The sequence below is a fragment of the Fragaria vesca genome, linkage group LG3 (genome assembly GCF_000184155.1).
Source record: "Fragaria vesca subsp. vesca linkage group LG3, FraVesHawaii_1.0, whole genome shotgun sequence".
Taxonomy (NCBI): Eukaryota; Viridiplantae; Streptophyta; class Magnoliopsida; order Rosales; family Rosaceae; genus Fragaria; species Fragaria vesca.
The window spans coordinates 19,699,948-19,713,756 of NC_020493.1; the positions used below are offsets into that span (position 1 = coordinate 19,699,948).

At 37.5% G+C, this 13,809-nt stretch overlaps 2 protein-coding genes across 2 annotated transcripts; both read right to left on the reverse strand.

Moving 5' to 3' along the window:
• Window positions 1-7,005: 7,005 nt before the first annotated feature.
• On the reverse strand, window positions 7,006-9,541 carry LOC101306607 (L-ascorbate peroxidase, cytosolic-like). The gene is made up of 10 exons (XM_004294638.1): window positions 9,425-9,541; window positions 9,192-9,322; window positions 8,885-9,059; window positions 8,713-8,778; window positions 8,065-8,113; window positions 7,893-7,978; window positions 7,685-7,764; window positions 7,472-7,574; window positions 7,327-7,385; window positions 7,006-7,235 (listed from the first exon to the last, which is right to left on the reverse strand). Exons 2-10 carry the CDS (start codon window positions 9,308-9,310, stop codon window positions 7,220-7,222), a joined length of 753 nt encoding a protein of 250 aa, XP_004294686.1. The 5' UTR covers window positions 9,311-9,322; window positions 9,425-9,541; the 3' UTR covers window positions 7,006-7,219.
• A 1,768-nt stretch (window positions 9,542-11,309) lies between these two features.
• On the reverse strand, window positions 11,310-12,431 carry LOC101294547 (F-box protein CPR30-like). The gene has a single exon (XM_004295947.1). The coding sequence runs from the start codon at window positions 12,429-12,431 to the stop codon at window positions 11,310-11,312; it is 1,122 nt and encodes a 373-aa protein (XP_004295995.1).
• Between the last annotated feature and the right edge of the window lie 1,378 nt (window positions 12,432-13,809).

Below are 13,809 nucleotides of genomic sequence, written 5' to 3' on the forward strand. Positions count from 1 at the left end.
CCTACTCGTGTTTTCTTGCTTCCGCTTGTGTTTAGTAGCTCTGAATACTTTAGAATTTTTGTATATTATGTGATGTTCAGAAGTGTTAAATTAAGAGCGTAATATGAAATTTTCGAGTTAGGGTTGTCCATCTGCAAGGGAGATTTTCTTAATCTTTTCAGTAAATTTTCCTTGGAGGTGGACCCCGCACGACTTACTCTGGGTTTCAGGGTGAAATTCGGGGTGGGTCATGTCAGTTGTCCATTTTCAAGGGAGATTTTATCAATCTTTTCAGTAAATTTTCCTTGGAGGTGGTCCCCGCACGACTTACTCCGGGTTTCAGGGTGAAATTCGGGGTAGGTCGTGTCACCACCATTGTCAGACTGGAAAACTCAAATCACCTGTTAATATTGTATGGACACCATCTTGTGAAATTCTTTGAATCTAGAATAAACATCGCTCTTGTTCTTCAATAGAGACATCCAAGTCGTACGGGTACAATCATCAATAAATGTCACAAAATATCGGGTGCTAGAGAGAGAAGAAATTTTTGCAGGACCCCACACGTCAGAGTGAATCTTCATAAATGGAACAGGACTTTTATTTAGGCTTGGTGAATATAAAATACGGTGGCTCTTGGCTAGTTCACATATGTCGCAATGAAAATCTGAATAGTCGACACCCAAAAATAATTACGGTTGCAGCTTCTTAAGATAAACGAAGTTTAGATGACTCAACATGCGATGCCAAAGCCACACATCTTTCTTAGCACTCTCAACTCTATTAACCTAATTAGCTTGACCCAAAGACTGCATATGTTTCACTCCTGTCTCTGTCATCTAGATAGTACAATTTCCCTTTTCTTACTCCATAACCCAAAATCCGCCGCATCAAAATGTCCTGAAATACACAAAAGATGACAATATATGATAATTCTTGAATGATTTGGCTAACTGAGAGAAGATTGTATGACAACGAAGGGACGACTAATACAAAATCAAGGGTTAATGTGTTTGATAGGACAACAGAGCCTTTTCTGGTGACCGGAGTTGGAGTACCATCAACGGTAGAAACAATATTTTGAGAGGAGGGTTTTAATTTTTTTTCAAGAGGCTAAGGTCATTACACATGTGATCTGATGCTCCTGTATCAACAATCCAGGAACTATTCATAGATACCTTACCACTCAAACCTGACTGTGCGACATTGGAGGCATTGGACGGTTGGTCTTCCTCTGTAGTGGCTATGACAGCTTTTGCTTGGTCCTTTCGGGGTTTCAGTGTGAAATCCCCCACCAATCCGAGTACCCAATTGTTTCAAAGCAACGTTGCTTGTTATGACCTAATACTCCATATAACAGACATTTTGAGTTCGCATATGAATTTGGTTTGCATGGAGACCGGCATGGTGCGGTGGTATGGTAGTTGATTTGGTGTGCCATTTTGAGGTTTGTTTTTTGAGATTCAAGGATTCCGGAATTATGATTTTGATGTATGCAACGATTTGTTTGTGGTGTGATTCAGGATTCAGGTTTGGTTTTGGGATTTGGAATTTATGGGGTTTTTGGTACGCAGCGATTTGTAGTGTTTTGGGTGTAAATTCAAAGGATCGAACCTGACAAGCTCTGATACCAAGTAGAAAATAATGATTCAATATGGTTTGGTATGCTTCAATGTATTATTCTTCTCTATACATGAGGTTTATATAGAGATATAATTGTAGTACTAATAGGAAAATATTTCCTACACATATACATAATATTTAACCTACACATATAAGGAAAGTAAATATATTCAAAATATTATGCAGAATGTTGGGTTACTTACTTTGTATTTGGATAAAGTAATTCAATTTCTATAGAAATTTTAAAATCATGGGAATTACAATTCTATGAATTTAAATTTCAATAATTGAGAATTTCATTGTTTAAATTTCATAATGTAAAGTTTTAAAATGGCAAGAATTTGTATTTAGACTAACATTAGTTGAGGAAATTGACAAATAACACCTATTTTGTGAGGAATTCAAGTCGAGAATTTAAGTTTTCAAATTCCATGATTATTTTTCCGTGGAAATTGCTAATTCCATAAGATAAGAATCCAAACATGGGAAACAGTCATAAGAAATTGAGAATTTCTTATTTTTGATTAATTTTTCGGGAATTTAACCGCATCCAAACACACTATTATGGTTTATTGCATGGTTTGGTTTGACGAGTTTCTAAAGATGATCATATGTACACATTTGTGAGGGGAAAAAGTGTCAATGCATGGAATGGACATTACCAAAGTTATCTACTCTAAGATATATGTCAAAAAGAGAAAACCTACATAATGACTTTTGGACAGCATATTAAAGTTTGTCTACAACATCACTAACATTAAAGACTGTAAAGAAAAAAGACATTTCACGAATAAGCTAGACCCATTTGTTGCTCTAATATTGGCAACGCGTAATTCAAATACAAGCGAGATCTAAAACATCGGCAACTTTTTGAACCGAAAATAGAAAAACTATCTTAAGTAAATCTTTGCTGCCAGAAATCCTAAATTCTTATTTCCTTTGTTGCTTTGTTGGTATACTGAGGAAGTGAGGATGATGGAAGTATGGAACTAGAAATCTTGTATAAAAATCGAAAATCAGGTACACAACAAATACTAAAAGAAAATAAGAAAGCTGCAGCCTGCTGGCTAAGACCGCTAAGTTGTGTAATTGGAAGATGAAGATTTTAAGAGCTTGGATAAGACTCATAGGACAGGATCAAGTGGGTTTAATTAGGCCACGACTTGTAACAAGATTGGGGAAAGATGCTGAGAGGGTTCTCCATTATTGGTGTTTTTTAATTTGAGTGTCCCATACATTCGTGCATCACAAAGAGTTTTATAAGTCAATTTTTTTTTTAACACGTTTTTCACCGATTCTGGGGAATGTCCTTTAATATAAACAATACTGACTTCTATGTTTTAGAGTTTGAGAAGTTTGGTAAACAGTAAACATGATCATCCCCATATTGTTCTGCAGATTAACTCAAGTTTGGTTTTCCAAAATTAGGAATCTAATAATAAAACTACAATCACATTATACATACGTATACAATTCGTCGGATTCTGTAATTGAATCTTTTTTCTTCTTTTTTTTCAAACTATGAACAGGACTTTTAGGTCTGGAGTGTTCTAATACTGATATTGTAACTGACATATTTGTTAAAATAATACGCATGTAGATAGATATAGATTACATATATCATCCACGATGTAGTTCATGCTAACTCATTCACGTATATGTGACATGTATGTAGACGGATGTACTTTTTTTATATATATAAGTCGGGTATTATAAAAGTACGTAACGTAGAGCTCGATAAATGAAGAACACATAACGTACGGATTGTATTCTGGTATTATTAGCTAATTTACTAACAATGGTGAACATAAAAGCTTTTCTTTGGCTTGAGTACTTGACCAACCAGCACGTGAAAACATACAAAGACTATGAGCTGAGGAACTGAGGATGTTATGTGGTCACAGGTCCAATTTCTACACATGGTTCTTGTATAAAAATGGATCAATAGAAGTCTGGCTAGTCTCATTTTGACCACAAAGTGAATTAGTTTCTAATACAATGTCTCGTCCTAAAAGGAAAGAAAAGAAGAAGAGGTTTCTCTCTTCGTCCCGGCATACATGGACAAATGCACTGGATCTAATCTACATCCCGATCAGGTTCTCATTATTTTTTAGGCCGAGGTGCCTAACCATGTACCTTCTTGCTAAAATTTGATCATAGAGTAATCGATCTGTTTTATAATGGAAAGGGTCGTCTTCATTTGTATTCTAATGTGAAGGCCGGCTTTTCTTTTTATAATTATGTTAGGGTGTACAATTATAAGTAGGTATTACTGTTAGGTAAGGTCTTCAGTCTTCACCGATTGACCATATAAGATCGATCTCATTGTGTGATGCTAATGTGCATCATGAATTGTTATCTACTGATCTGGATAATGGGCGTCACAATCATACATGATCAAAAAATTCTCTATTTTAAGGGGAAATACTACCCACAGCAAAATACAAGTCTTGTCAATTGGAAAATACCCAGCCCTGCCCCCATAAGCAGTGGTCTCCTTTCTCAACCGGACAAGGCAACATTTGGCTCAGGAATCCCAATAATCAGACTCAGGATACATTGTAAGTGTTTTTTGTGACACCTTGAAAAGATTCGTGGCTGAACCATGACATATCTGAATCCGAGAAGTTTGGATTTTCGTTGTCCTCTACATTTTGAGTAACCTGATCAGACTAGGAAAACTCACTCCTAGAAAGACCAAGAAATATTCTGGCTCTGGTGCCCTGAAAATCAAAGTTTAATTTATTTATTTTCCCTGAGTTTGATCATAGTCCAACATGCACACGCCCTGCACTTAACCCACGATATGGTTTAACAAGCCCAAGAGCTTCCTGTGCAAGCACGCTAAGGCTGAGAGTCCTCGTCTTCTTTTTACAACGTTAACTAATCAATACGATTAGGGGTGTAGTAATAGTCGGAGTAAGACCAGTAGACCAGGCCTCGTTCTTGTCGCGCGTATATTAAGGAGTGAACAATCTCCACGAAAACCGAAAATGAAAGATGGAGTTGGGTTGTAGCACAAAACTGGGACATGTTTGCCGAAGACGAGAGATGGAGTCGTGGTGGCGTAGCCAAAATAGCCTGCCCCCTGATCAGTACGTCCCTTATTAGAAATAGACCAACCTTCATAAGAGGGATCGATTCCTCTAAAGGGCAAGATGCCCCAACATGATTCACAAAACCACACTTCGATCAGCAATGCAGAAGCTTGTCCTAGCATAGATTTGTCCCAACAATAATAACGAGAAGCGCTTGTCCTAGCGGCACCAATATAGGTAATGCCCCGGCCCTCTTTAACATGAACCAAATGTAATCACATCCTGGGCACAATTTCGGGTTTTCAGGAAGGGAAAAGAATAGAGCCTCGCAAACTCTTTGCTCTGTTTAGACTGGAGCACAGTTGGACACTTGGACATGTGTAAGCACTTGTTATTATTGTGGACGTTGTGAAACTACGTTAAGAGTGTAAGGCTAGTTTAGTCTTTTTCTATTAATCTCTATCATATATATAGAATGAGATGTAACTATTCACTCAACAATTGAATACATGATGTAGACGTTTCAGCTCTCCAGCGTTTTTACTTTTCCTGCTTTGCTCTTCAATTCAATAAATCCATGGATTTCTATCATGGTATCAGAGCGGATTATCCACGTCCACATGTGAAGCCCAAAGCCCACACGCACTCCATGTCACCTAAAATGTTGTCTACGTGTTAAGCTTGAAAATTCGCCACACGTGTAGGGTCGTGTTGAGATATATATCCCACATCGGAAAAAATGGGACCTTGCCTGTGGTTTATAAGGGTTTGGGTCACTCCACTCATTGCCAATTGGTTTTGGATGTGAACCCCAGACTACTTTATCACTCATGGTCATTTTTGTTTATAAGTTTTTGAGAAATTTTATTCACATACCAAATTTCTTAATGCACACCCTTATTTCTTGATATCTTTTTTAATACAATTTTACCCTTCTCATAAAGATGAAAAAAAAAAAACTAAACAAACAAACAAATTTCAATTTGTGATGCTAAGTTTGTAATTTCTATACATATTATTGAAAGTCTGCAAGCTTTCAAATTTCCATACTATTTCGACTTATCGAAAATCTTGGAGGTTATTTGAGTGAGAAAATTAATAATAATAATAAAAAAATCTTCAATCAATTTGTTTTCGTTGATTGTTTGTTAAGCTTCAATTTATTACCAATTAGATTTGAATTTTAGTTGAAGAATTAGTAGTATTAATCATAGAGTTGAGAAAATAGAGTGATAAATTAAACAGCAGCAATTTGCTTCGAATTGGTTTTGGCTGAAAGAATAAGAAGATAGGTTAAAAGAACGTATATTAAGTAAAATAAAACGAGCATAAGAGAAAGTTTGGCGAAAAAATTAGAGATGTGTATTAAATATATAAAGGTGTGTGAATAAAATTTCTCTAAGTTTTTTCTCAGATGGTCCAAACAAAAAAGGATTACGATTATGGAACCACATCGATTGCAATGTGAATACGAATGGTCCAAATAAAAGAAGATTCTAATTATTGCACGATATATGTTATCGATTGCATACTGCCTTTCCATTTGGTCCCTGCCACTGGAGCTCTATCATGGCAGAGATGGGGAGTTCATAGTCACCACTCACCAGCACGCCTGAAATTATGAAATAAACGTACATGGACGGTCCTTCAATTGTAAAAGTGACTATGAAGGAGCGTCGGGACAGGGCTTAAAAGTCGGCACGAGCATCTCTCTTTTCATAATTCCGGTGCCCACCTATGCACATTGCCCGGAGACTTCACTGATCATTGAAACTCTTACTAGTAAGTATGGTAAACCAACACTCAGTGACTCAGGTTAGACGACAGCTATTCAATCCAGCAATCAGCTGAATTTCTCTGCTTGTTCTTAACAGAGGTCTAGAGCGATATTACTCCAGTCCAATGCACCTCAAAAGGGCCGGCCCGTTGGATTATGTCCAATAGCAAAACCCCGTTAGACCAGCCCAATGTACGTGTTCAGAAATGTAATGCATAGGTATACTATACGATACGGTTACGAGGGAATGTTCATCGTCAACTTAGGCTGCTAGGGAAAATGAATAATTCCCAGATATGAATGCAGAGTCGGTTAGACAGACCAGCAATACAAACACCATGCAATCCAGACCAGCTAACTGTATCGGTATAAACAATACACCGAGACCAACTCACCGGCAACCAAGTTCTGGTGATTAGAATTGGTCAACCTTGGCGGATCCATGCCTCTTTGTTAAATTGTTGACCAGGCAAGCTGAAATAAACAATACAGACTATACAGTTTATGCAGCACACAGAATCAAGACATGGAAACATTGAAGTAAGGATAAGGGGAGATTCAGAGAATTACTGCAGAACCGTAACGATATTTAAAGTAAAAGATGTGTAATTATTTAATCTAAAGGATGATCACCAAATCATTCTATCCAATTCAACACATTCATCAAACTGAAAATGAAATCCGACTTTCCTAACCCATAGAAACAACACCAACTGCCTAAAACCCCAGAACTGAGGTATACAAAATACAGAAGCAAGGCAGGCATTGGCATCATCCTTTATCCTTAATAGAGTTCCACTGCTTAAGCTTCAGCAAAACTGCATCATAATATAACAGTGATCATTTAGACCCATAGTTCAAACACATACAGAGCAAAATACAACACAGTATGCTAAAATGAAAACATACCCAAGCTCAGAGAGCCTCTGATGAGCTAGAGCATAATCAGCAAAGAAAGCATCTTCATCCTGAGAAGAGGTTTATAAATCAGTATAATATTTAAGCAGAATGCAGACCAGATATGCAGACTTTACACCACAAATAAAATACATACCGCAGCGTATTTCTCAACAAGAGGGCGGAAGACAGGGTCTGACAGAAGAGCCTTGTCAGTTGGAAGCTGTAGAAGGCCTTCCTTCTCTCCACTCAACAGCACACTGACAATACCAAGATCATTATTAGCTGGTTTACAAAACAAATTACATACCAGTAGGCATATCCCAAGAACATGTATTGCTAATAACTTGAACAGAGAAACAGAACTCACGTGAAATATGAGTTGTCAAAGATAAGGGGGTTGGGAGTCCAGGGTCCCTCGAATCCAGACCGTTCCTTGTGTGCCCTTCCCTGAATCCAGACCATCACAATTAATCAAAGAGAGAACAGCACCATTCATTAGAATAAAAAACACGTATTTCTTGACCTAAATGCAGAATAGCGAATTAATTCCCAAGATAAAAAGATTATTAACGCACCAAGGTGTGACCACCAGAGAGAGCAACAATGTCCTGGTCGCTGAGACCCATGGTTTTGCCAAACACTTCCCTCAAGTGGTCAGAACCTGCAGCAATTCAAGAGCACATATGAGCTCAAAGCCTCAAATACCAAGAGATGATCAAGACCATTATATAAACGAAAAATACTAACCCTTTCCAGCATCAGGAAGACGGCCTTCTGGTGGTGGTTCGGGCTTGTCCTGAAAGAAGAGGAATATCAATATCAACAGCATAGGGACAAAAATAAGCATATAGATTAAAACAACCACAACTCCAGCATATAATCACAAACTGTTTAGTTTAGTTTACTACTATGCACATAGTAGAGCTAAAAAGGAAATGAACAATGCACTCCAGATAAAAAGCATGAAGCATGACTCTTAGCGAATAATCAAACATTGTTTTCTTTTGTTTACTAAAATCTTATTAAAGTCAGACTGTCAAATAAATAAAAGGACAAGAAAAGAAAGAACTCTTAATCTCAGAGACTAGAATATCCACGATCCAGGATTATGCAAATATTTAAACCATTGGCAAGATTCATACTTAAGGTCATAATATCAAGTAATCAAAGAAACAAGCCGGCCTGTAGTAGTTAAATTAAGCACAGCAATCCAATTTCCTAAACATTAACTCTGAATGCAGCAAGAACTCAGCCAATCTAAAGCAGTATACCAGCAAACAATTGAAATACAAGCTAACCAAGACAACACACTGAAATAATCACCAAGGACCAATATATACCAATCAAAGCTATAAATCGATATATACATTTGTTCAAGAAAATCAAAGAACTAACCTCTCTTCCTGGGTGGAATGGAACATCAGGTCCACCGGTGACCTCAACAGCAACAACTCCAGCCAACTATTTTCAAAGCAAAAACCAAATTAATAAAAATTAAAATCAAAAAATTTATCCTGTGAATGAAACCATAAACATATAAATTCATAAAATTGAGAATCTATAATACCTGGTAGAAGTCAGCATAAGAGAGAATAGGGAACTGCTCCTTGATCGGCTCCAAGAGCCTGACAGCAATGTCAAGACCATTGTTAGCGCCGTGAGCGAGCTCAGCCGGCTGCTTCATGGTTCCGAATGGGCCTCCGGTCTTGGTTTTCACATCATAGGTTCCAGCAGAGTGCCATCTGCAACCCACCACACACAATCAAATCCCCAATCCCACACACACACACACAAAACAAGAATTTACAAAATTTAAAACACATAAATAAATATATAAAAAATTAGATAAGAAAAGATAGGGATCGGAGACGTACGCGAGACGGAGCATGAGAGGAGCGCAGTTCTTCTCGGCGATGAGGCCTCTGAGCTTCCTCTTGGCCTTGTCGATGGCCTTCTTGTACTCCTCGCTCACGGTCGGGTAGCACTTCCCCATGGTCAAAAGGCCCTGCAATTTCACATCAAAATTCAGATCGGGATCTTGAAACGACATCGTTTCGATCACCGTAGAATGAGAGAGAAAGAGAGAGAGAGTGTGGTCGTCACGTACCTGTGAAGCAGATGAAATGAGAGAGAAATGAGAGGTCAAAACCCTAGCGATGGATGAAGCACTGGCACGAGTAGAGCACAAGTCTCAGTGAGGAGAGGAAGATATAGGGGGCTGTGAGGAGAGAGAAGGTTCTAGTGCTTTGATCTCGGCCGTCTGATTCTTGGGCGTCTGATTGGATGGTCATGATGGGCTTGGAGGCTTGTGGTTATGGGGGTTGGTGGGCTTTTCAAGGAAACTTTGGTTATTCAAGGCCTTTGTGATTGGGGAAAATTTCCAATTTCTCCATGTAGGGAGCGAGACAAAGGAAGTGGAGCCCACCAGCAAAAGTTATTTCCCAGTAATATGAATCGGATTAACTTGGGTAATTTACCATAGTGCCCTCCATCCGCTTTGATGCTATTTTGTGTACTCACCTTTTCTTTTCTTTGTTTTTTTTTAGTTAACTTTTCTTTTCATTTTTACCTTTACTTTGTGGATAAATCTGTGTAGTTAACCATAAAGAATTAAGGGTAACAGCAGCTGCTATATGATGTGTCAAATGGTCAATCACTCGTAACTAATTTATTTTCCTTTTTTAATTTGATATTTTTCAAGAATAAAATTTTGATCCTATGGAAAGAAATTTAGATTTGAATGTAACCAAAAAAAAAATAGATTTGAAATTTATAACCGAATCAAATCTCTTCTTTTTTCTTTTTTTTTCGAAGTAGCACAAAATTGAATAAAAAAGATACTATGTTTAGAAAAAGACCCAAAAAAGGTAACAGTAAATGCAGATGTCCACACTTGTTCCGTAGAATTAGAACAGGTAGAAAAGCCAGGGCAGATTCGTAGTACCGAAGAGATGCTTCTGTGAGGTCATTTTGGTCATTACTCCGTGTGAACGCTCTGTTCTGGGGGAAGATTCTCTATATGCGCTATGATGAAACCACTTGGCAAAACAGCGTACCCATATCACTTCTGGCCCACTTCTCTTTTTTGTTTAATTTTTTAGTCCTGCGAAGCCACGTTTCTCGGGTTAATGGCCGGACCTCAACCAAGGCGGGCTGAAACCAAAGAAGGAAAGAAACGCAGACATGTGAACAACAACTTCAAATCAAAAATAAGAAAGATTTTCTCTCAAATTTGAAAAAAAGAAACACCTAACGATATGTGATTATGGATAGGAAAGAAAGCAAATCGCATTTTGATGTTTCTGGTATGAAATTGAATTTCTGTCAAAAGTTGTGGCCGTTTTCTCACGGTCACATGCATACGTATTCTTTTTTATCATTCATAATCGAACGAAGTATGGTGTTACATTCTCATTATCTTACATGACCAAAATGACTTCGTGAGCTATCTTATACGTAAGTATGAGATTTGATTAGGTTTTGTTAGAAATTGAAACTGAAACTTTGTCAATTTGGAATCTTAGTTTGATGGTTTGTAGTTTTTTTTTTTTTTTGGTTATTACAAGTGTGTATAAGAACTCAAACCAAACCTTTTAGTTTGGTTCGGTTTAGTTCTTGTTAAAAGACTGAAAGCTAATGAGACAATTCAAACAACATTCATTTAAATAATTATTTGCTATAAATAACTTACTACTTTAAAATAAAACATACAAATACATGATCATCACTTTTATAGTTGAATGTATTTTGATCGTTACACATAATGACATGCTTTTGATGAACGAGTGAACAATACCCATTAACAACATAATGACATGCTTTTGATGAACGAGTGAACAATACCAATTAACAACATAATGACATGTTTTCGATGAACGAGTGACCGGATACCAATTAACAAAGAGATTCAAATCTAACATACAAATGCATAAATAAAAGTAACAAATAAAAGATCATTAAGATCACTGACTTGCCTTTCGGTCAGTTGCTTATTAATAAGAAATGGCTTTAGGATGGTCGAGCAAAACAAGGCTCTCTATAAACGAATCCATGAAGAAGAACTTGTATCCGCTACGACCAAATTGCTTAACTTGTTTGCCGTCCATGTTCATCGACTTCAGCTCTAAACGACCTTCTTCATCCTCCACTCCGACCACTATTTCACGACTGTTCTTAAAACCAAATGGATCGATAGAGAGCCCATGCCTTAGAGTTACAAGTTTTGTCCAACAGTTTTCACCATATTCTTTCATTACCCACATGTCAACAAACTCTTCATTTTCATAAGAACGAAACTCAAACACAGCAAGGGTTTCCTCATACCTTGTAATACGAATAGAGGATAAAGTTTTGTTCACCCAAGCTTCCTGTAACTTAAACGAATCAGTGACCAAGTCGAACGAAACGATGGAGACAATGTACTTATCATCATAATCTTCTGTCAATTCATATTGAAGCCAATGCAGAACCTTATTGACAGACGCTAATCCTTCTTCAAAGGGACTATAGACATCAATTGGCTCAAGAGTTTCATGACTGAAGCTCTTCCAATCTCCACTGGCAAACGGCCAAACCATACCTGCATGTACAGTTTGGTCATCCTCAGCTTGTCTGTCCGTTAATAACAACACCTTATAGTCATTGTTATTTGAATTGTAGCCAAAAGCAAAGTTTTCTTCACCATCGAAACAACTCGATGGAATAGATGAAAACACGTACTTTCGAATGGAAGGGTTCCAAAGTATTATGCGACCAGCACTGAGAGAACTGCAGGTACTAAGGCATACTAGCCCGTTACAAGTTCCGATCAAATCAGGCACAATGGTGTAAGTGGGAGTTATGAAATCGGTGCACTCACTTAACTCGGGGTCATCCCAATGCAGTGAGTAAATCACAGGACCATTTTCGTCGGCGTAACCCTGTAGGAGGAGGAGATCATGAGCCTCGTTTTCAGAATGGAGCTGCGATATGCTGCACAGGTGGCTGTTTATGAAGGTTGAGCTTTTTATGAGGTTGTTCCAAGAGTGGCAAACAACTCTGCATCTCATTAACGATTTGATCGGTAACTTCAAGAGAATTTTGTTCACAACATCTTCAGGGATGTAATCTGACATTTTCTTTTTCTTCTCTAAGACTGTACTCTGATTTTGGGGGCCGGGTTGTATTGTACGGTTTTCAGTGTGAGAGCCTCTTCTGATAATGACTATTTATGTAGAATGACCAGTGCATTTCCGTTTCTGGGCTCGTTTGATCGACCACAAATTTGTTTGCCCGCCATATTTGATTGTATCTAGTACATTGCATTCTTCACTCAAAACCCTAGAAGTGTCTGATACATTGCATTCTTGACTCGAAACCCTAGGCTACAAACTAACACCTTGTGGAAAAGGAAAGAAATTAGGGAAATGGAGGGGTTTACCAATTTTGATATAAAGATGAACAATGAACTGTCCTCATACAGTCATACTCTGGAACAGGGGCATGCATTTGAATTTATAGAATTTAACCACGCACCACAAAACAATATATTGAGCAAGTGTGATAAAATAATTTGGCTAAGATCAGTATTGATTTCATGCAACCTATCGATGTAATTACAAATTTATTTTTGTTTTTTCTGACCGTGTAATTTCAAATTTAGTTAGATTATGGTACGGCGTTTGGGAAATTGTTTTCCATTAGTAAGCTCAAGTTTATTTGAATATATCACATACACAATGAACTGTCCTCATAGAGTCATACTCAGACTTGTTGGACGAAATCCACATGCAAAAGTGCAGGGTTAGAACTTTAACTTAAGCATTGTCTCCACAAATTTAGCCTCCTGGGTGGCATCGGTGCATCTTGTAATAGCATCAAATATCAAACCAAGCACAAAGCACACAGTCATGTAGACCTCAAAAAAAAAAACAAAAAAACAAAAATGGTCTAAGGCTAACATGCATGGTGTTTAATAATTTGGTTTGCAAAAAAAAAAGCCAACCCTTTGATGCAACAGAACACCCAAACGGCTCACATGGTTTTGCTACATGTTTGATGCATGAGTTTGCAACTCATGAGATACATCTTATGTGGTCTTGAGTTCACCAGACCAACTCCAACTGGTGTTTGGGTGGGTGACTGAGTGTGGAATGTTGACTTTTTAAGATTTTAGATACAGTCCTCAATCCCATAAGCATAAAAGACTATCAAAGCCTTTCTTTCATGATTATTGAAAGTCGTCAATTGTTATCTAAAGACTAAAGCTATGATTGAAGAAAGAAAAAGCATAAGTGAGCAATTTTTATGTTTGAAGATGGAAACGTTCATAAGGGCGGTGCTACTGTCTTCAAGAGGTTATTTGTTTCGTTTTGAAATATCGTTGTGTATCTTTAGTTATTTTGGTACATTCATCTACATCTTCGTACCTGAGTTATGACACATCTTCACACATGAGTTAGTCGTACACTTTTGAGGTAAATAATCGCGTTTTCGCTAGTTTTTTTTTTTTTT

Coding starts and splice junctions, on each gene's coding strand:
- LOC101306607 (XM_004294638.1), bottom strand. CDS start 9,310: ATGGGGAAGTGCTACCCGACCGTGAGCGAGGAGTACAAGAAGGCCATC. Junction 8,779..8,884: donor CTTATGCTGACTTCTACCAG/GTATTATAGATT, acceptor CTTTGAAAATAG/TTGGCTGGAGTTGTTGCTGT. Junction 8,114..8,712: donor CATTCCACCCAGGAAGAGAG/GTTAGTTCTTTG, acceptor CTCTTCTTTCAG/GACAAGCCCGAACCACCACC.
- LOC101294547 (XM_004295947.1), bottom strand. CDS start 12,431: ATGTCAGATTACATCCCTGAAGATGTTGTGAACAAAATTCTCTTGAAG.